Source organism: Chanos chanos, chromosome 14, assembly GCF_902362185.1.
Source record: "Chanos chanos chromosome 14, fChaCha1.1, whole genome shotgun sequence".
NCBI lineage: Eukaryota > Metazoa > Chordata > Actinopteri > Gonorynchiformes > Chanidae > Chanos > Chanos chanos.
The window spans coordinates 11,389,298-11,412,526 of NC_044508.1; the positions used below are offsets into that span (position 1 = coordinate 11,389,298).

Consider the following 23,229-nt stretch of genomic DNA (forward strand, 5'->3'; position numbering starts at 1 on the left):
AGGGAATAAGAGCCCTAATGGCTCCACAGGGCTGTGGTTTCCTGCCTCTTAATGAGAAGTGACACTGTGTGAATGTTACCGAGAGGTCCTCGGAGTACAGCGGCTCCTGGCTCCGAGCCAAGCCCACAGAGCGAGATGTGTGCAAGTTCCCATCTAGGTCGGAATACTTCCCGGTCTGCGAGGTCTCCGAGAGTCTGGGAAGAAGAGACAGAGACGGGGAGAAAAAAAAACAAAAACGTATAACGAAAAGGAAAGATTAATGAGATGAGACCCAGGCTAGGTGTTTTATTTAGTCTAAGGAGGAAAGAAAACAAGTGGTTCTGATCTCATTTGATGGTCCAAAAGTCCCTTTTTAAATAAGCTTTCAGTCGTATTCCGTCCACTAACTGGCCACGGATGTAAGAAGCTGAGGTAATCTGACCTGAGGTAGAAGACGGACTTGGTGGTGCGCTCCTGATAAACAAACATGTTCTTGCGGTTGACCACACAGAAGGCACTGAGTACTGAGCGCAGAGCCTGGATGGCTATCAGTGAGAGAGAGAGGGACACAAAGAGAGAGAGAGAACAAATCAACATTTGAGGGTCTGCAGGAATAGAGCATGTAATACAATTATGGATTTCTCCATGGAAAGCAAACCAATTGGGATGTCTTTTCGAGAACTGAGGTTAATCAAAATCTGCTAAAGTGGAGAAAGATTTTTTTTTTCTTAGGATCAGTTATTAATCCCTCTGTACTACTCTGACTGAGTTTCCGATTGGTCGGCTGTATGTGCCACTCACCTCTGGACACGCCCATGTTAGGTCCCATTTTGAGACGAGGGTGAATGTGTATGACGGTGCTCCAGACCACGTCGCAGGCAAAATGCCCAGGGACAAACTGCATAGTGGCAGCCAAGTAATCCCTTGGCTGATAACTCTCATCTGCATTGTAGTCTAACAGCCAGCCAGAGAGAGAGAGAGAGAGGGGGGGGGGGGGGGGGGGGGGAGAGAGAGAGAGAGAGAGAGAGAGAGAGGAAGAGAGAGAGAGAGAGAGAGAGAGAGAGAGAGAGAGAGAGAGAGAGAGAGAGAGAATGGGGTGAAAATGAGAATGTGATAAAAGAAAATGTATTCGTATCCGAATTCTTATTCATGAAGTTTCCACTTCATTACAATAGTTCTATTGTTACCATTTTTCATATGCTTTGGCAATATTTTTACTCCAATGTCATATCAATAAAGCACATTTGAATTGGGAAGAAATACTTCAACAAGAGAAGGAAAAGGTTAAAGTCAAAGAGCATGAGAGATAGAAAAACAGAGAAAGAGAACGAAAAAGAAGAGAAAGGTGAAATGAGGAGAAAAGAAGAGTGCTGTAAATAACAGAGACTGAAAAAGGAGAAGAAAGAGAAAAACAGATCAAGCAAAAGCGGGAAGTGGGGCAAGAGAATCCCTTTAATGTCTACTGGGGTGAATTTACAAAAGGTGATTATATAGAAGCATTTTATTCTAACCACACAATGGAACATTTCAGCAGCAAAAACAAGCCAGTGTGCAGCCCATGAGAACTCGATACAATTACAAGACTTGAAAACAATTCTCCAGAGCCTCCTGGATTCAATTAATTTACACACACTTAGATGGAACAATCAACAGGACTAGGAAATTGGAGCTGTTATTTTCTTGTAACAGCTACAATAAAAATTGAACAACTGAGATGTGAGTTTCAGACCTGAGAGAGCATGGCTTTAACCTGACGCTTTACCATACTGTCTGAAATGCTCCCTCCCTGTGACCAGACCTACTATCTGTGAGTGTGTGTGTGTGTGTGTTGGTATTGATTGTGCTGTATTATAGCTAAGACAGGAGAGAGCAAACAGGGATAGAACAAACAGAACATTATTCACTTGCTCTGTGACATCAATGGCACAAGCACAAGCGCGCGCACACACACACACACACACACACACACACACACACACACACACAGTCAGAACACACTGAGATGCGTGTGTTGTGTGTGTTTGTGTGCATGTGTACACTACTTGTCAGCTGTACTGAGTGATGTCAGTTGATGTTGGTGGGCTGATGTGTATTGAGATTTTGACAGGCATCACTGGATGAAATTCAAGGACTTTCAAAGTCCTCTTCTGGTGCCAGATTTCCACTTTCAACAGCTCCACACAATACAAGAATTTCACTTGAGTGAATGTTTATTACATAGTAATAAACACATCAAAACTTAAACGTATTGCCCCTGCTTTGAAAACCCATGAAATAGACGCGTTCCTGCTGGATGTCTCAAAGACATATGTGTGCGGTCAGGATGAAGACTGAACTGACACTGCCCAGGTGTAATTACACATAACAGGCTGATTTACCTCACATTAAGACACAGAGAGAGTTAACGGTTAGATGAGGGTAAAGAGCAAATATACTTAAGAGTAAAAAGCAGGCGGAATGTTTTAAATCAAATCACACACCCACAACTGGGGCTGACATAAAACGTTCCAAAAAATTCACAACCCTGTGCTTTGCAGTCAAAGCATACACAGTCACTTCATTTCGAGCTCTTTTCCACAAAAGTGGCCAATTTTGCAAGTAATCCAGCACGTAAATTTCAAAAAGGTACTCTCAAGTATTTCAAGTACTTTAAAGACCTTGAATGCACCACGCTCAATATGAGTATGTATTCGTTTTTTAACAGGAGTCTTACCGTCAGAGTTGACCATCCTTGGCTTGTACAGCGTCTCATTCTTCCAGATGTCTTCTTCGCTCTCGGCCACAAGCAGAGAGTTACACACGTGGCTGTCGTGCAGGTCCTGTAGGAGGAGGCGCTGTGGAGTCGAGGGAGAGAGGAGAGCAAGTGAAGAACCAGCAAGTGAAAACCCGGGATGATTCTCAAATTATGTCTTTGTCAGACTATTGGTCCAAATTATGTCTTTGTCATTGTCTATTGGTCCTTCCCTCAAATGTGAGTATGCGGTAACGGTGTAACACTCCCACGTCAGTTAAACAACTAAAACCAATCAAGTCATATCCGTCAGGAGCACTACGGTGAGAGAAGCCAGCCTCCGCTCCCAACCCTAATCTAATAAACCTGGCTCTCCTGTACGTCACTTCTCAGGCCTTTGAATGACTGAACTGGGTGTGTTTAGATTAGGCATGGGGGCAGAAACCTAGACAGCAGACCTCCAGAGGACCACCGCTGGCCTTGGCTAAATGGCCTGTGAGTCATTTTGGATCGAGCTTCATAAACTGAAACTTCAGCGACTGCCAAAGCATAGAGGAGTAAAAAAAGAAAAAAAACAAAAACAAAAAGAACAACGATACACACCTGGTTCACAATGCGACAGATCTCCCCAATCTTCCTCACCACCAGCTGATGAAGACGCAAGTACTCTGGAATCTCCTCCTCTTCTTCGTCTCTTCCTCCTTCTCTCTCTTCCTTCTCTCCATTAAAACTCCTGTGGTGAAACAGAACAAGATACATACAGAATTAAACAGTGGTTTATTATCACACACCCAAGCTCTGGAAACTCAGTGAAGGAGAGAACATCATAAAATTACTAAAAGAGGTGACCACTGCAATGGGAGACTTTTTTTTAATGAACTGGACAACCATTTGGCTCCAAAATCTAGGGACATCACAATGAAATGAAGATACATTATAAAAATTTTGAGGATGTGACAATGACCTTGGGGATGACAATGAAGCTCAAAATTCCTTTGGACCCAATGTAAGGTTCCAGAACTTTCTCTGTGCAATTACCATCATTTTCTTTGTCCTCTTCTCTTAGTCATGCTTTGAACTTACTACAAGGGTGACTAAAATGAAAACAACAAATTTAGAGGAATTTTGCAATTATGCGTGTAACGAAAAATCGATGCCCCGACTGAATATGTTTAAATAAATGGAATACCAAGAGTGTAGCCACCTTCAGACGATTAAAAAGTAATTTGGCTTTTTTTTTTCAGTTTCAATTGACTGAACTGAATTTGAATTTCTCAATTATCTGTCTATTCTGTCATGTACCTTGAGTGGGAGAAGACCTCCACTCTGTCCTGGTGGATTTTAATGATGAGCCAGAAATCAGGCAGGTGTCGTCTCTGAGTTTCCTGCTCCTCCATGGTGGGACCCTCACAATCAGAGTCACTGCTGCCTCCATCATAACCTTTATTACCAACAAACAAAGCATCTCCATTCAGCTGAAACAAGCGTTCCTCACTGGCTGGAGAATGTCTCTCATTTACATTCTCATTAAAGCATGCCTAAGTCCACATCAGATAATTGCATTGGGGTTGAAAAAAAAAAATGAACAAGATTACAGCTCAAGCGGTCGGACCCTTCTCACGGCTCGGAAAACAGAAAAGGCGGACCGTGACGACGTGAGCAAAGCTCAGAGGACCTTTTTAGTCAGAGAGCTCTTACCCAGCATGTCTGAATCCAGGCTTCCCTGGCTGGAGACGGCGCTCTGAATACGGCTAGGTCTCAACTTCCCACTGCCTAGGGACGAAATAAACTCAATATTAACAAAACTCAGGCTCTTGGTTCAACATAAAAAAAAAACCAGAGTAGACTAATCTCAAAAGGTCAAACATCAGTAAATATCTAAAATTCTTTGGAGATATGGACAAGTTGAATCCATTAATATTTACCAACCAAATGGATTTGTTGGAAATGTCAACCAATCACTGGGCTTCCTCAGAAACACTGACTCACCACACAGAGCTGTTCTAAAGTATCAACCAACCCAACAAGCTCTTATGGTGGGCCAACCTATCACAACCCTCAGGGCTCCACTGAACATTCACAAGCACTGAACTACCGATCCACCCTGAAGGTCAGTGGTCCAGCCGAAGTCAATAATCTGTCAGAGGTAACAAATGTGATAGGAAAGAACTAAATTGTTGTATTGTATTGCTGTTTTCGAAGCTGTTATTTTTTCCGTGGGTAGATGTGTAACAGCCTGTGGGAAGACTACGTTCTGGAGGGCTGCAAGTCGTCAGCTCAGGCTGCCTTTCCTGGCTGAGTGATTCCTCCGCAGCCGGCTGTAAACACCAGCTCTTGTTTTCCACAGACAGCAGACAGTCAAAAGACGTCAAGCATAACAGAGTTGAGCTTCTCCATGCTGGAGCCTCACAAAGTGTCAATCTCAAAAATATTTACCCAGTATACATAGAGAGTACATTATATAACAGTCAAAGGCACTTTTTATGGCACCATTCATATCTGCCAGCTATGCAGGAAGAATGCTGGCAGAACAGGCAAACACGCTGGCAGAAAATTCGCCTCTGCTTGGATAATCTGAGCCAAATCTGAAAAACTAAAATGTAGTGGATTCTAATGTGTCCTGGCTTTTAATAAATCTAACAGCTCAATATCAGCTTGGCAGTAATGCTATAATGGTAGCATTATAGAACTATTTTACTTTAATTGCTCCAGTAATAGAATGAGCATTACATCTTCAGCAACTCCCTGAAGTTCCTTTATCACCAAGCACTTCTGTAAGGTGCAACCAAACACGTTCATGCATTAACACACACTCACTGTGCGTAACGGACTGCACAGACTCGGCTAGGCTGACGGCAGAAGGGGTTTTGGGCGGGGACGTCTGTTCTGAAGAGCGGTCAGTGCTACTGCCGGCCTGCAGGTTGACCGTCCTGCTGACCGCACTCTGGGGGCGCACTTCGTCGGGGTCACCCTGCCTGCTTTTGACCGGATCAGGCTGATCTGAGACCGATTCACAGTCGACAGTCCCTCCTTCCACCTCCTCCTCAGGCTTCGTCTCCTCGCTCTCAACCTGAGAAGCAGTGAATTTATTGTCATTAATTTGTATGCTTAAAAAGCATGCGCAAGCTGAAGGACAAATTCTTCTCCTCAGTTTTAGCTTCTCTTTTCTAAGACCCCACCTCGCTGTCCAGCTCTTTCCCAGGAGTGCTGGTATTGGCCGAGCCTTTGAAGCCATCATCTCCTTCAGGGCAGTGATTGGTTGGCTGCGTCGTTGTGTCCGCCTCTGTGGAGTAGGCAGCACTCTCAGAGAGCCTCTGAGCAGCCTGGAGCCTTTGAGGGTGGTGTCTGCTAGTGGACATATAGTAGAAGCTGTCCTGCTCCGAGTTAAGCAGGTATCCCGTGAATGACAACCTTCTGAACTCCTGCAAAAGGGAGAGAAGACCGTTTTTTCTTTTTTTTATATATATATATATATATATATATATATATATATATATATATATATATATATATAAAATACTTTCCAGCTGTGTCGTTACTGCAGTGAATATCACGTGTACTTCTGATTTACAATCCCCGACTCTTCTTCCCCCGCTATGTATCAACATTTACACAACCCCTTATTAAATTACTTTCCATGATTTTAGTCTCCAGGTGCTCACACTGTCATCTGTACTAAAACACCAATTAAGTGTCAGACATACCCTTGAATTCCAAATCTTTAATTTAGTTAATATATATCCTCTACCCTCTACTCAGAAAATAGAGAATGACTGGAGATTTGGGCAAACCTCTTTGAATTTCTCCAAGGACTGCTCTGGCCCAAACACAAACTGGAGGGGCACAACCTCATAGTGGCACCGTGGTCGCCCACTTGAGCGGTACACGTGTTTGGCCACCTTCTGCAACGTGGAGGCATTTATTATGCGAGAGTGGCGCAGAGCAGATACAATCTCATCCTCCAACAGCCAGCGGATCTGCAGGACAGAGAGAGAGAGGGAGGGAGAGAGAGAGAGAGAGAGAGAGAGAGAGAGAGAGGGAGACAGAGAGAGAGAGAGAGACGGAGAGAGAGAGAGAGAGAGACGGAGAGAGAGAGAGAAACTGTTATTGTCCATAAGTGTTGATGTGTTAACAGCAGACAAACAGTGCTGAAGCTGAGTAAAGAGCAAGTTAAGGAAAGGATAAGTGTGGACTTGTTAGAGATTAACGCTACATCTATCTGACATTATTCAGACAGAGAACACAGGCTCACCTCATCCATGGTGGCTAACACAGCCTGTTTGTGAAGAACTGGCAGTTTGGACAGAGGATCTCCTGAAACACTGCTGGAAGACACAGAATTATCTTTGAAACAGTTACACGTCGCAACACCACAACTTTTCATCCACTCATAATCTCCACAGATCAATGAGCAGCAGCTATCTCCTCAAAGCTCTTCTTTTCTCCTCTTTCACTCAACTCCCACAAACCCATGACCCTTTCTTATAAAGCTGTGACCCTTCCCACGACTCACCCATCCATGCCGACGCCTCGTAGGCCGTTCAGATGACCCATCAGCTCCTCATCTGAGCGGTAAGACGACGGCTGCCCAGGGGAACGATTCATGGACACGCTGCTCTCGGACGTATACCTTAACACAGGGTACACACCAAACCCAACTTTTAACACCTCTGTGGGATTACCACAGTAAGATTTTAAAACATTCAGCAGTTGGAAGTTTCTAACTGCATAAGAAAAGGTCTCATGGACAAGGATTACTACCTGGTTACTTTTCAAGTCTCTTCATTTCTACTGTCATTATTTCATACATGGATGCAATGGGGACTATTATTGGGAAACCATGAGAGCTAGAATCAGTAGATTTTGCATTTGAAGTTGTAACTGCAGTTTTACAAATATTACAATTATTCTATTCATTTTAAGTCGTCACCTGTTGTGGCTGAAGTCAGGAGCCATGACTTCGATCTCCAGGGGCAGTGTTAACACAAAGATGTCTAGAGTAACAGATAGTTCATTCAAACCCACTGACTGAAGAGACTCTGCATTCTCCAGACAAGAAATGACCTCACCTGCCAGAACATAAAATAACACATCATTCATACATAATCATTCCCATATTTCACAACAATCTATGCAGCTCTTAAATGTTTAAGAATTTCAAACCTGCAGCTTTACTCCAGACAATGTTCCCTTTTAAACAACATAATTCACAAGGATCATCGATTTGGAGAGGCGAGATTTACACTTATATTACATTTATTCATCTAGAGGACAGATTTTCAATCTCACTGTGTCAAACAGCTTTGGGGTTAATCCTAGGGTTAAGTGCCCATTTTAAGGTGACATTGACACTAATCTGTGAGAGAGAAGCTTTGCTCATCTCAGTTAACAGACAGAGGTTGTCCGATACTGAAAACCTCAGCTGTCCAATTGCTGGACCAGCTCTGTCACCTCTATGCCACTTGAAGGCACATGTAACTTATAGCTGAAATCGCAATTCCTAACACGACTCATTGGAGGAACTGGTCAGCTGAGCTAGTCTGACAACCACACAACAGGTTTATATGGAGACGCGGATCTTCGGTATCAGTTAGGGGGGTTTTGGGAAATGGTGTTTTACCAAGACAGGTGGGCAGTGTTTGTATGGGCATGGACCCGTGGCAGCTCTTCATGTTGACCGAGCAGGTGAGGTGGACAAAGAGAGGAGGCATCTCGGGTTGCGGACCCTCGGGTTCGAGGAGCGAATCGCCCTCCAGGATACTGAAGGAGTCCTCATCCTGGTTCACCGTGTTGGAGTCTGACAGAGACTCGTTCTCCTTGCCACCTTCCTCTGCTCCATCCTCTTCCTTTCCACTCCCGCGCTCCTGATACTCCACCTCCAGGTCGGTGTCGCTCTCAGTCACGATGCAGCAACCGGATACATTCTCTGTGTAATCAGAGCACAATTATACACACACCAAAAATAGTCAATACAAAACAGTAATGAAATCAGCAGCGTTAAAATGCTAAATGTAGGGAGTTATCACTGAACAGAGCGCAGAAATCCAAGGGTAAAATGCTACTATTTGACAATAAAATAGTAAAATACCTGTAGTAGGCAAGTGGTGACAGGGTTAGAACCAGAGAACACTACAATAGCCTCAGACAGGAGCATAATAATCCAAGGATACGGATAATAAACTATAATCTGAGGCTAAGAAATTCTCTCTCACCGTCCTCTGTGGCAAGCTCAGCCTCTGACACTTCACACTCCAAACTGGGTCTCCGTTGCTCTTCTCCGATTGAGTCCTCCAGAAGAGAGGGATTAGAAAGAAAATGAAACAGAGCAGCAAAAACCACTTACAGAACAAACCATACGAGAACACAAAATTCTATGGGATTTCCGTGTAATCCAAGCAAAATACACAGACTAAACACAACACTAAACTCACCTCTTTCTTAGCTGAAGGAGGGCAGTAGAAAAAGTAGTGTGGGTTAGAAGGCACGGTCTTGAAATACTGAGCACCTATTTCCATGAATTTGTCCTAGGAGAATTAAAAAATGAATTTAATTTAAAAACTGACTCTCTTTGATACATTATTTCTCGTTACATCAGTTTAACACCCATCAGAACTACTGTGTCACCTGAATGATTTTGTGAAGGTCTGGATAAACCTCACACTTCTGCTGGGACTGCAGCAGCGAGAGGGGGAATTCTGGGATTCTTGGCGACGTGGGTTCGTCCAGTGCCAGAGGGGAGGTGGGGGCAGAGGGTTTTCCCCGAGACTCCGCCTCACTGAGGTCCTCCATCTCCACACTGAGAAACCAAAACCGATTGGCTGTTAGGGCTATAGTATCGTTTCTACACGGAAAGAGCTGGTCAGTGAGCTAAGCGGAAACTAAAACACTCTGGAACAGCTACTGGTCAGAGTTAAGACAACAACACTGGTTTAATCTGTCGGATTCCTGCTATTATAATACTGCATATAGTTCCTAATTTCCTTAGCACTAATGGTATTGCACATCACTGCACCACAAGACAGTTCTTCCTATTTCCTATTCACATTTTCACTGATGATAGATATCCACCATATGAAAGAGAGTGCGGTGACCAAAAAAGCAACAGGTGTCAATGCCATGCCTCTGACTGTGTTGGAAAAAAATCAAAATACTCAATTCCAATCACTTAATGGTGTCTACTGGTGATAAACATTGTTTGTCTAAATGACAGCACATCTGTTCTGTGCAGAAGCGGTCTGATGTGAACACCTGGATGAGGAGACCAGGGTGGCCCTGTCTGTCCCTTCCTCCTCTCCCTCTCCGATGATGAAGGTGGCCGGCTGCCTGGGCATCGCAGGCAAGCCCTGCAGCTCGTGGCGTTCCCGGAAGACCCGGATGTGTCCGCAGAGTGTCTGCAGGAAGGAAGTAATGTCGATCTCCTGCAGGGATTCCTCGCAGTAGTCCATGGCGGTCAGAATGTCCTGAGAACAAATGTTGTAGGACTGCTGCAGGCTCCGGAATACCCCTACAAGACCATAAATAAATACACACACACACACAACACACAACAAATACACACACACACACACACACACACACAATACACAACACACAACAAATACACAAATATGTTTGAACACATCTCTAAGTTCCCATGTCATGAGCAAATAATTGTGTGAAAAGTGAAAAGTGTGTGTGATGGGTTGAGCTGATAGTTTATCGGTACGACCTTTTACGTAGCTTTGGTGGTAGTGTTCCTGGAGCAGACTACAGTAGTTGGCCAGTTCTTTGTGCTTGTGAGGCTGAGCCATCAGCTCAGTCCAGGAGGCAGCACTGCTACGCTCCTGAGAGAGAGACCTGGAGGAGACAAAGACGCACACAGACACACACCACCAGCCGCCATTGGATTACTAACACAAACACACACCACAGGCAACTGTTAGTGAGCAGACAGGAAAGCAGCAATCAGGGGCAACCCTGCAGCAGCAAAAGGCAATATGAAGGTACAGCCTGCAGAATATCTATCAAACAAGCTTATTAATGTCAGAAAAATATTACATTTATCCCACTCACACAGTCAGTTAAACCCACTATCATCTAAAACCATACAGAGTTTTCCCCATTCAGAAATACAATGTCTCACAGGATTATAAATTATGCACTGATCAGCAGACTAGACCAATATTGATACCTAACCCTTGGAGGGAGCAAGTCCAAACAACTACAGATCTGACAACATGGAAGTCAAAATGGCTCAAAAGCACGCAGGTTTTATCAAGCCCAAGCGCAAAATCCCCATAGTGTTGACAAAAGTGGAAGAAAGAGACTGGATTAAAATCAACTGTCAGAAGTTCATTTTGTATTTAAGTGAAAATGGAAAAGAAACTGATTATTATAATAACACATTATTCTCAGAGAAAAAAAAATAAAACTGAGACAAACACTGTGAAGCAACAAAGAAAACCAGAGCTCACGGCCGAGCATAGACCACAAGACCCTCCACTGAAGAACGTTACCAAAAAAAAAAAAAAAAAAAAAAAAATCACAAAGTAGTCCAGATTTCAGACCAGCTATTGCCACTCAGGAGTTCGATTAGGCATCTGTACGAAATATGAAACTTTAAAAATTGAGATCATTTTGTTTTTCCATTTGATTTTGGGAGAAGCACAGATAAGCAACGTCCAATCAGAACTGAATCTCAGTAAAGAAACCCCCAGACAACCATCAGGATATGAGGTCCACCATAATATAAGGACTGGTAGTAAAATACATAGGGAATAGCATAATATCTAAAGAGATGTTTGCTAGTAATAATAACTGGTTCTTCAATTATGCTCAAAATAAGTAATACTGCTTTAGCTATATTAAGTAAAGTTTTCATGGAGGAATTAACTAGCCACCTTAGCTTATGACTTTAACCCAGGGTTAAGCAGTCCCTCTTTCTACACTGAACTCTCTTAGCTCAGGCCTTGCAAGACAGGCCCATTAAATTTCAGGGTAATTATCATATTACGCCTGATGCATTGCTCCAGTGTAAGAATAAGATATGGCCACAGCAGTAAGTGTGAAACGTTGGTTAACCCGGGGAAAAGTTAGCTTAGTCTCAAACTAAGACCAAAAGAAAAAATCTATTAAAAAACATGTAGATACATCATTCTTCTGTGGTTAGAAGACCTCATAGCTTGCTTTGGTGTCTGTAAAACCACTGTCAAAGAAACAATCCCACAGAAACACAACCCTTTAGTGGACCCATTTCAAAACGCTGAAACAGTCTCCTTGTCTGGTCTCCTGTCTGCTATAAAAACAAACATGGGTAAAATCAATATATAGGCAGCTGTTTAATGCCCCTTCATACCCATTCGGTCTTTTTGACCAATGCCAACAAACACAAAAAAAAAAAAAAAAAGCAAAGGGGGCTTCTTCAGCGTCTTAGAACTGGGCCGGTAACCTCCCTGTGTTCAGTCAAGGAGTTTCTCTCCTGTCAGACCCTGGGAGAGCACTGCCTTCCCTGAAACACTCTCGACCCCCACCCCAAACCCAGACAGTCTCCGCAGAGGAAACCTGCAGCGGGAAGCGGGAAGCAGTGAGCAGGGCTACCTGTACTTCATTTGCTGATAGAGCTCCCAGGAGTCTGCATCTTGAGGTCTGTTTTCCCCCCAATAAGGAGAAATCAGATATGAATACATTACCATTAGTTTTGGAGGAAATGTTGTTACTAGATCAATTAATTCAATTTTTTTTGTGTGAGTGACGCAGTGAAGTTTCCGAAAAGTTCTGAAAAGTTTCTGAAAGGTAGAATCGTGTGTGTGTGCGTGTGTGCGTGCATGTGTGTATTGTGATCCATGTAACTGTACATGTAAAAGCATGAGTTTGTGTTCATAAAATCAAAATAATGGAAAAAGGAACAGTACACGAACATCTAAAATTTTACATGGGGCTGGGTGTACTTCTGTTCACTTTGAATGATCACTCCGTTTTATGCCTGTATGATCACTCCACCGTTCGCTTCACTGTATAAAGCTTGCAACGTGCAGTTTTGGTTTAGACTGAATAAGAGGTGTATGTTCAGTTCTATGTTAATTTTCTGCCTGCTGTTTTGTGGATTAGAGCTACTGTCCTGTTAATTAATCGCTGTCGCTGAGCCTAGACTGGTGCCCACTTATGCAGCTGCCTTCTGTGATTAACTCATTTTGATATGCTGCAGTTCAAGTACTTTTTTTTTGTTTGGTGCTTCCATTATTTTAGCACCCCGTGTATGTGGCTCCCTGTATGTATGCAGCTGTTTCTGTGTGTGTGGGGAGGGGGGGTGTTTGTGTGTGTGTGTGTGTGTGTGTGTGTGTGTGTCTACCTGAAGAAAATGTCCCGAGGCTGTCGGCAGGTGTGTGGATGTATTAGCTGCTCCTTCAGGGACTCCAGTGAACAGTTGTAGATGTACACAGGGCAGCGAGGGCGGACGCTTTCCCCTGTGCTCTGCTGGGACACCTGTCTGCTGAACGTTATATGGAAATCTCTCTTCTGTGGCTCTGCAAACTGCACCCCCTCTTTCTCCTCCACATCTGGGCGAGAAGGGAACGCAACAGAGAGAGTTCAAAAGAAAGACTCTGAATTAAAAAGGCAAAACACCATTTTTCTCTCAGCAGAAAAGAATCTTGCCAACGCTGCTTGATTCTCGTCCAATCTAGAGACTCTGTTATATAAGGAGTTAAAAGATGCCAACTGGCACGCCTGTGACAGGCAAATCAATAAAACATGGCCTGGAGGCTATTTTAATGTTACTGAATATGAAAACCATGTCCTTAGAGTCCAGATTTATTTCAGTGAGTTACCTGGGCCTGCGCTTTCATTGGCTGGCTCAGTGTCTCGGTTCTCAAAGTTCACTTGCTCCGTCATTGGGCTACCCAGGGAACCTGAATGCCCACTGACAGAGGCTCCCCCCTGCTGACTGGCTCCTTCTTCTATCACAGGCTCCACCCACTCTTGCCCATTGGTGGAGTCAAAGTTGACATCTGTTTGACACTGGCTGTTGCATTGACTGAGGGCATCTGCTTCCTCTTGGTGACCACCAGTGATTGGTGGTTCAGTTTCCAAGCCAGATGACATCAATAATTGGACATCTAGTTAAAAAAAAAAACAGAATAAAGGAGTTTTTTACCACATTTTTGTAATTTTTTAATGAGTCAACTGAAAAAAAAAAGCATGGTGGCAGGGGTAAGGATGGAGGAGCCACCAAGAATTATTTGATGAATCCAACAAAGGACAAATGTGAATATATTCCATTTACTAAGGGAAGATTTCCGACTGCTGACAGTTATTACCAAACGTGTGCATAGCTGGTTTATTGAATGTCCTTATATATTTCTTTGCTGCGAAGTTTTTGTCACTGAATAGATAGTTCACCTGTAAATGTGGCAGGGAGGAAGGTGAGCAGAACTTGCTGAGGGCTGATATATTTGCCGTAACACTTCCACTGAGGGGTAGAGCAGTCATTCTCTACAACTACAACCGGCTCTTCATCTGCCAGTTCTGCATTACTGAAACTCTGGCAAGAGAAAACATACACACACACACACACACACACACAAACACACACACACAGCCTTAAGTGTCTACCTGCAAAGCCTCGACTTACCGCATGAGCTACAGATCTTGAGTGCAATAAGATAAACCACTTTTGGTGACCCAAAACAGCGGGTTAAAACAGCACTTTTGGCAAGTTCTGAATGGAGCTTAGGTGTGAATGCAGTGTCCCACCTCTGAATTGCTTTGCGCTTTTGAACTCAGGCAAATCAAAAAATCAATGAATACAGTATATAGTATGTGAGTACCTGTAGAGTGCTGGTGGAACCAGTCACCTCCTTACTGCTCCCTATAGTGTGAAATGACAGCACTGTGTCCTGCCTCTCAGGTGGTCTGAGACTCTCCTCTGCACAGAGATGAGAAGACAGCAAGTTTATCTGAGGCTCAAAGTCAACCAACCCACTGTGGATCACACTCAGTAAGACCTAGAACTCTTTAATCTAATAAGATGAAATATTGCCTTTAATGACTGGAAGAGAGAAAGGAGCTACATGTCCATCTCTCTCCCTCTCCAAGATGTGATGCATAAAGGTCACGTGATCTCCATCGGCCAATGGGATCTCTCGGTCACTGAGTTCATGCTGTAAGGAGTTGTGGAAGAGGCTGAGGAGGAGTTCGTTGGGCAGACAAGGGGCACTCTGCGACGTGTCCTCGCTGTCCACTACAGCACAGTGAGGGGGGGAGAATAAGAAATAAACCTCATTAGTTCATGACTGATCATCAGTCAGTAAATTCAATTTCCAATGTACCAAAATCTAAACATCTCTTACCATCATTTAATCTAAGAATGTACCAACCCTGAAATAGTAAATTCAATGAATATATTCAATTAACAACGAGAGGAACCTTGTACTTCTTGATAGTGATATACCTTGAGTAAGTGTTTCCCAGTCTATTCCTACCACCAACCTGGGCATGTTTTTTAGCCTAGTTCTTGCATATCTTACATAATTTAATCAAATGGTGTAATTGAATTCACTCTTCTATAATTGAATCAGATGTACCAGATCGTGAGCAAAAACATTCAGTGTGCAGTGGTCCCTGTGGAAATGGACTAGAACAACCTGACTGAAGTGGAAGAGAGGCTGCAGTGGCTAACAGGGCCAGAGGTCACAGGCACTGCTGCACACTGATGCTGGAGCAGTACCTTTGCTAAGAGCGAGGAAGAAGAGTTCAATCTGTTGACATTTGGGCAGCAGCTTCATCAGATCAAACTGGAAGGGCACAGTGTGGATGCACTCGTCGGCGCCGGCGGCCAGAGGAGAAGCTTCACCCCCTATAGAAAACACACGCCCACGCCGCACGGTTAAACTCAAGTTCAGAGTCTGGACAACTCTGATAAAGTCTGCAGAAAGTTTCAAGAGGGAAGGTTTTTGAATGTGTATTGATTTTTTTTGAGAGTGTGCAAGAGAGAGAGAGGGAATAGTGAGATATTAATGAGAACACACACACACACACAAACACACACACTGCAGAGTCAGTCCTAATGTGGAATGAGGTTTTGACAGGCTGCTGATTGCCTCAGTGATAAGTTTCTCACTCACCCGTTGAGTCCTTGACCCCATTGAGAGTGTGGATCTGCTCTTTATTCTGACAAAGCTGAACAAGGTACTCTAACGTCATCATGGTGGACATACAGCCAAGATCACGAGGAAAAATCTGACGGAGTAGAAAAAAAGCATCACTTTTTAATGCACATTTAATGCCACTGCCAATGACAGAGACAAGTCTGATTTTTATGAGTTGAAATTTTCATCAACTTCTGCCTTCTTTGTCCTTTCTGTGTAGGTTTTTACACTCCCCGGGGACTTTTAGGAACACTTAGTGACCCTGTAGGTTCACCCTGTTGGTGTACAGTTAGAGATTGTGGCCCATCTGTTGCCATGCACGATTTGCCCGAGCCATCCTCTAGACCAGCAGTCGTTTCCTGACCACAGGACCACTGTTGACTGGATATGTTTAGGTGGCAGAGCACTCTTAATCCAGCAGTTAACAATGGTGTGTGTAAAACCCAGCAATGCTGCGGTGACTGATACACCTGTACCAGTGCAACACCCACAATCATTTCACTACAACGTCAGTGTCACTGTTGTGTTGAGAAGGGTCTACCACCCAAATGATATCTGTCAATCAGTGGTCCTGTGGTTAGAACCTGACCATTGATGAACGGGTTAAAGGGTGGCTGACAAATTGTACATGCCATCAGATGGACTCCTGTGAGCAACTGTGCATCTATACCGTGAATCAGTCAGATATTCCTCTTAAAGTGGAGGGTGAGTGTAGGTCCAAGGTAAGAGTTTCGAATAAAATGGACAGTGAGGGTATTTTGCATAGTTTTTCTTTTTTTTTTTTTAACATCCCAACATCCCAAAACAGCATCACACATTCCTGTGCTTGAGATAACCAGCAAGCATGCCTGGAGGCAGAGGTAAGAAAACAAACATCAGACTCACGGATGCTCTAAACAAAGACAATTCTCTGAAAGGAATAAAGACTAAGCGGTCTAGGCCCATCTCTGGAGTTTGCAATAGACTTCACACTTGATTTGGCCACGATAATTCACAGGCAAAAAATATTGACAGCAGTAGTTACTGGAGAAATACAAAATCTTTCCTGAACTTTAAGGCTTTTCTAATTTTATACACAGACATACTCACACTCACACTCACACTCACTCACACTCACACTCACACACACAGAAATACTGACTGCTTGAGGTATCTCCTGGTAGGTAAGGTTCTGGAAGTGGCGCTGCTGGTCCAGAGGACTACACACAGTTCCACTCTGCGGCTCCACCCAGCACTCCGTCACCAGGTTCAGCTCTGTGTCAACATCTATGGCCTCCACCTCTGTGTCATTATCATCATCTGTGGAGAAACTGCAGAGCCACAGCAAAGGAAAATGAAACAAAAGATTGAACATAAAGGGCATCGAGACAATTTCATTTTTCCCCCCCACACGCCGATAATAGCGGTGCCAACCATTTCATTTATTTCAAGAGAGCGAAAAAAAAAATTCTGTAAAAAGCAGCAGATCTCAGCCAGACACATTAGATTCAGGGTTTAATGTCAGGTGTTTGGCCAGTCTCACCTGTCCTTTGTGGTCGTGGAGTGGGGTGGGAAAAGGATGTATTGGACAATACACGTTTGACCGTCTCTGTCCAAAGCAGCAGGCACAATCTTCACAGACAACAACGGAGACAACATAGATTAGATTAGCTCACCAGAAGGAGTTTCATTAAGCGAGACTGGAATATTAGTGGGAAAAAAAAAAAAAAAAGCTACCAGCTAACAGAACGGTAGAACAAACTGCTTTCATTTCTTTTATTACATCCTGCCTTTTGATACTGTGTTTACCACCGTGTTTGAACTGAGAAAGCACATATGACAAGTGTCAGTAGAGCCCCTAAAACCCGTAATGACATGTAATGTTGTGCACTCCGGCTTCCATAATATGAATTATTCGGAAAAAAAGCTCTTCAGTTTAGTACTGTCAGTGACAACTATAGAGAGTTGGACTTATTAAGTGGCAAGATATTGCTGTTTGAACATTTCAAATAAAAAGTTTTTCTTTTACCTTCATGGGCAGTTCGGTGACCATACTGACGATACCCTCTCCACTAGCAGCGAAATGGAAACCTTCAGACAGACGAATCCTGTGTACACATTCCAAAGGGGAAAGTATGACAGATTACACCTCTCCGTCTATCTGAGACCTAAATGCTTTTCTAGTAGCAATAATGATTTCTGTACTCCGCAAAGGTTTATGGCCAAGGCTCATTAATACCGTATAATCTGACAGATCAGTTCTGAATGGACAGTTAAATATAATTAACTGTGGCATTTTCAAAGCTCAGACATCTCCCCGATGCAGTAGCGTAGACTCAGTGAGTTTCAGACTATTAAAATAACTTCTGTTATACAGAACTGGAGACACAATTTTCTATGTGATTTTCTGTGACCTTTTACTTGACTCTCTCCAGGTAACCATCTGCATAATTCAGACCGGTAGAACCAACAGAGGCATAATCTGGACAGGCAGATCTGGCAGCCTTTGTAATCACCGTGCGATTCCCCCGCGCGGGTCTCTTTGCATGACTGTTCTTTGCCTCCGGGGCTAATTCTTTGTCTGAATCTCTTTGTGACTCTTTCTTGCTGACTGCGCTTGACTCTTTCGCTGACTCTGCCGCGACAATGACTCTCTCTCTCTTTGACTCGGCGCACGAGTTTCTCACAGACTCACTCAGAGAGCATGGAGAGGATGTGGGCGACGGCCTGCAGCGATATGGCTGCTCCTGGGCTGCTCTGGACCGTCCACACCCAGCGCTGGTGCAGGAAGTAGCGGGACAGGGAGGCCAGCGTGGAGGAGGCGGTGCGGCTCACGGCCACGCTGAGGGGGGCAGACGTACCGGGCGGCTGGGAGAAGGGCTCCAGGCTGAGGATGAACGGTACGCGGAAGTCCATGGGGAGCTTTTCGTACCTGTCACAGGAGACGGCGAGAAACCAGTGACGTTATCAGTCAGAGCAATTTATAAACTGTTTTGGTTATTATCAACAGAATGCACGAGATAGCTCTAAAACAATTATTTCATTTGAAACTCAAACACAATAGGACTAAGGTTTGATAAAAAGAACTGTCATGCTACTGAAGGAGAGTCAGGAGAGTCTATCATGCTACAGGAGGGAGAGTCCAACTGTTGCTAAATTAGGTTCCGCGCCTCTGTCTTATTATTTCAACAGCATGTCAAAGTTCACATACTACTACAGGGGAGATTGCCATCTATCCTTTCACAGTTTATATATAGTGATTTGTCATCTGCTAATCTAATGTTATTTTACGTGTGCCTTCAAGTGGGTCTGGAGGAAATGAACTGCCAAACTTAAACAGAAGCAAAATTCAAGGCACATTTTATGAGCATTGACTTCGTATGCAGGAAGGGGACCTTTGTGACTCGTACCTGATCAGTAGTTTCTCCAGAGGTTTGTTAAGCAGTACAACACAGGGTCGGTCAGACAGGGCGGACTTAGCCACGGGTGGAGGGGGTGATTTAGAGGGTGAGGCGTTACCCAGGATCTTCCTTTTGGTCTTTGGGGTGGCCTCTTTATTCTGAATGCGATGGGGAAAACGGAGCCGCAGAATCTGCTCCCGAAGCTCGTCTACAATCTGAGAACAGGAAACCGTGTCACTAATCAGTTCCCGGTGAGACGGTGAGAGTTTTATCTGTTAAACAGAGCTCTATGGCAGGAGTTTCACCTTGTTTCTGGTCTGAGCCAATGTTCCTATGGGGAAGCCTAGACGAAGCACCATGCAGGGGGCTTTGGAGATCAGACGCACCAGGTAAAAGGAGGTGGGGGGCTGGTCGGAAGCGCTGTGGGCAAACATTTGTTAAAAACTTTTCCCTCCATAATTACTTTTCACAGTTTTTGTTAATGTGTGCTTTTTTTCAATATGTCATGCATCATTTTCATGTAATTTTCTGGGTCACTATACTAAAACTTAACTAGTATGTAACAAACTGAGAGAAACTGGATACAAGTGTAGGCAATGCTGTAACCGTAATCCAAATTGCGGTCAATAAACAAGCTGAGTCCAGTACACAACACACTGGCTACTGTGGGCTAGGCAGATACACAGAAACAATGAGGGACCAAACTGAGGACAGGTGCACACAATAATTAACTAACAAGGTGTTTAGCCAATCAGGTCTGACTGGGCCCAGACTGGCCGGGAGACAGGGCAGTAGGGACAAACCCCTGATGTGGTATTTTCGAAGGTAATTAACAGTAAAAGTTGACCTCAGAAAAAAAAAACTGAATTGTAATTCAGTTTACAAGTGGTGAATTAACAGTTTTTTCTTTATCGTAGACAAAAAAAAAGGCATGTATAAAAAGAGACAAGACAAAACAAAACACACATATTACAGAGACCTAAACCTAATCTTAATATTTATTCAGTCCCTCTTGAGCCTGGGTACCTGTATATGAGTTTGACATAAGAGTAGCCTTCCACCAGGACAAAGCTACTCCAGTCTCTGAGCAGGGAGGTGAGGGCAGAGTGAGAGATCCGACACTGAACGGTACTGAAACGCCCATTACTGCCTGCATTATGGACATGCTTTGGCACAGGCCTGAGAGAGAAAGAGAGAGAGAAAGAGAAAGAGAGAGAGAGAGAGAGAGAGAGAGAGAGAGAAAGAGAGAGAGAGAGAGGGGGAGAGAGAGAGAATGTAAACCACTAGCTTGCCAGGGAATGTCATCAAACTGACTGCTTCATTCCATTCCAGTTTTATTTACCTATATTTTCTCCATGCAACACATTGTCAGTGCCTCTGTTTATTAGTATTTCATTGCCCTTGACTTTTTGAAACTGTCAAAGCACCAACATTCTTTTTGTTTTTGCACCTGTCAAATTATGTTCAGCACTCACAATTAAAGCTCAAAACAAGTCAACGCTGGTTTGCGTTGACTGATGTTGAATAAAGAGGAATGTATGTATCTTTCCATCTCTCTCTCTCTCTCTCTCTCTCTTACATGTCATGCTCCAGGATGATGGTAATCCGGTGCATGTGTAGCCATCGCTGCCAGAAGTTGGCATCCATAGAGAGAATGGGCTTCCAGTAAGAGGCGAACTGTGATTGGCTGGAGTCTTTTGAGCCGCTGTGCTGCAGGGAGAGGACCTGAGGGAACACAGGCACACGGTAAGTTCACCTTGAGCACTTTGCCAGTAACCTGACAGACAGAGAAGCTGGAGCAGAGAGGCTTACAGGTGTAGTGGATCCCGGGGGAATATAGAAGAGCGGTACGCCATTCTTAGTGCTCTCTGGGATTGTATAATGTTCTGGGATGGAATTAAAAGACTGCAGATGGACCAACATCTGGTCTGTTTGGTTTATGCTGGAGGAACAAAACAACACAACATATGAGTAAACTACGCAAATGTTATCCATCCTCTAACTAATATAAAACAGGTCTCTGTGTACGCTGTCCTGACCTGAGACAATGTATTCGTTTTGGGAGGCTGAATTCATTGGCCAGATGTAGTAATATAATGTGCACATGATAAAACTGTCTCCATGTAAATAACGTCCACGACCGGCTAATTACAAACACGTTCAACAAGCCCAACAAAAAAAAACCCTCATTCGGAAAACCTAGTGGTATTAAACCAATTCTCTAGACAAACTGAAATGACGTGAAAGTTGGTGACGGCCTGTCTTTCTTAACGTCGCCCATCTTTGAACGTGGAAAACATTGTTTTCCAACATAGAGTGTTGCTCTGAGCTAAAAACACGCTTATGCCCTGGCCTGCGGTTCGCTGTGACAGCTGCAGCTCCGTCACCTCTGCAGCGTGTTCCAGAAGCGACGTATGACGGAGGTGCGGTACGGGCTGGTGATGGGCTTTCTCATGGTGCAGCTGATGTCGTGCAGGATGTCGTAGCTGCCCTCCATCGTCACCTCCACCCACGTCGTGCGCTTGTCCATCTCCAGGGGCCACGATGCCACCGCCAAATACTCGATGCGCATGTTGTGTTTCCATAGCAACACCAGTTTCACCTCCAGCTGGGTGCCCCCTGCCGGGAGCCGGCCAGATATGCATGGAGAGAGAGAGAGAGAGAGAGAGAGAGGAGTAAGAGTGAGAGTGAGAGAGAGAGAGAGAGAGAGAGAGAGTGACAGAGAGAGAGGAGTAAGAGTGAGAGTGAGAAAGAGGAAGAATTCAGCAGTTTTATATTTCGCTTTAGCAAATCCGATCTGACTAAATGTATAAATATTCATTTACATTTTTTTTATTTAAATCATGTATTTAAATATTTCAATGAGTTGAGGTTGATCCCCCCCAAACAGTACAATATTTACTATGAGTGAGGTTACGGAATGCCATTATATCTCATTTGGCTGAGATGAATTGTGCTGCAGTGAATTAGGGACAGAGCGTTATGTGTACCTTTGGTGATATTAATCTCTCGGATGCTGTAGCCCTCCCTCAGTCTGACAGACACCACGCTGACAAGGTTGGCATGCACTTCCTTCTCTGTGTGCTTCTTCCGCCGCATCACAAGAGCCGGATTTCCACTGGCCGACACCAGGTGCTCGTTAAAGAGTTTATGCTGGGAGACTGCTGGTGCGTATGCACACACACACACACACACACACACACACACACACACACACAAACACAACAATATCATGGAAATCAGGGAATCATATGAAGTGTCTGCTAGACTGTACTGTTAGAAAGCTGATGAGTGAGCAGTCTCTTAAAGAACAGAGAGGGACTCGACTGTATGCCAGGTGCAGTGCATATGACCCATAACTGGATGTGAAAGTAGTCAAATCAACAGCACAGCAGTTTCAAAGTCATTTTCTCTTCCTTTTCTGGGTTATTCTTACCAAAGAAAACAAGACTTGCAAATGAGCAAAAACTCATTACAAAATTCTGATTATGAAAAACAGTACAACCAAGTTTTTTTTCCCCGTTTTTTTGGAAACATACAGGGCAAACTACACAAGAAGGTCTGGCAAGAAGCAGGTCACCTAACAGAAGCCCAAAGGAAAGCTGAAGATTTAACAAAATTCCACAATTTCAGGTTCAGAATTCTTTAAAACCACAATAAATAAATAAATAAATAAATAAATAACCGTGTTCTGACCAGCAAAACAAGATGCTGATCCCTGAAACACAGGGCAGAGCAGACAAACTGAGTCAGTATTAAGTGCTTTTGTATCGATTACTTTGTCGTCTGGCGAAGGCCAGAGTAACCACGGGCACTGGCCGGCAGAAGGGAGCTTTTAAAAGCGTGACATTAACCATATCAGATTTCTGACATCATTAAGGGCCTACATATCTGCCTTGTTAAGCAACAAAAAAGATTCCCAATTCAAAATCTACTCCACACAGTCCATTATGTTCCCCATTTCACAAACACAAAAAGCCCCCAAAAAACTCACAAATATAACATTCAAAGACAA

At 43.8% G+C, this 23,229-nt stretch overlaps 1 protein-coding gene across 1 annotated transcript in view; it reads right to left on the bottom strand.

The window, feature by feature from the left end:
* The window catches only part of szt2 (SZT2 subunit of KICSTOR complex), a 60,006-nt gene that overhangs the window by 32,111 nt on the left and 4,666 nt on the right, over positions 1 to 23,229 (bottom strand). The window contains 38 exon segments of the mRNA XM_030791066.1: positions 80 to 194; positions 422 to 524; positions 781 to 933; positions 2,693 to 2,813; positions 3,314 to 3,443; positions 4,013 to 4,151; positions 4,409 to 4,483; positions 5,528 to 5,780; positions 5,890 to 6,132; positions 6,502 to 6,687; positions 6,963 to 7,032; positions 7,224 to 7,340; positions 7,641 to 7,779; positions 8,331 to 8,636; positions 8,923 to 8,998; positions 9,142 to 9,234; positions 9,335 to 9,506; positions 9,959 to 10,214; positions 10,419 to 10,546; positions 12,287 to 12,334; positions 13,038 to 13,245; positions 13,516 to 13,803; positions 14,087 to 14,228; positions 14,515 to 14,612; positions 14,727 to 14,927; positions 15,414 to 15,542; positions 15,811 to 15,925; positions 16,976 to 17,144; positions 17,357 to 17,445; positions 17,816 to 17,921; positions 18,509 to 18,745; positions 19,224 to 19,429; positions 19,520 to 19,634; positions 20,241 to 20,393; positions 20,794 to 20,939; positions 21,027 to 21,156; positions 21,602 to 21,833; positions 22,205 to 22,375. Of these exon segments, the coding sequence (XP_030646926.1) occupies positions 80 to 194; positions 422 to 524; positions 781 to 933; positions 2,693 to 2,813; positions 3,314 to 3,443; positions 4,013 to 4,151; positions 4,409 to 4,483; positions 5,528 to 5,780; positions 5,890 to 6,132; positions 6,502 to 6,687; positions 6,963 to 7,032; positions 7,224 to 7,340; positions 7,641 to 7,779; positions 8,331 to 8,636; positions 8,923 to 8,998; positions 9,142 to 9,234; positions 9,335 to 9,506; positions 9,959 to 10,214; positions 10,419 to 10,546; positions 12,287 to 12,334; positions 13,038 to 13,245; positions 13,516 to 13,803; positions 14,087 to 14,228; positions 14,515 to 14,612; positions 14,727 to 14,927; positions 15,414 to 15,542; positions 15,811 to 15,925; positions 16,976 to 17,144; positions 17,357 to 17,445; positions 17,816 to 17,921; positions 18,509 to 18,745; positions 19,224 to 19,429; positions 19,520 to 19,634; positions 20,241 to 20,393; positions 20,794 to 20,939; positions 21,027 to 21,156; positions 21,602 to 21,833; positions 22,205 to 22,375 (5,858 nt within the window).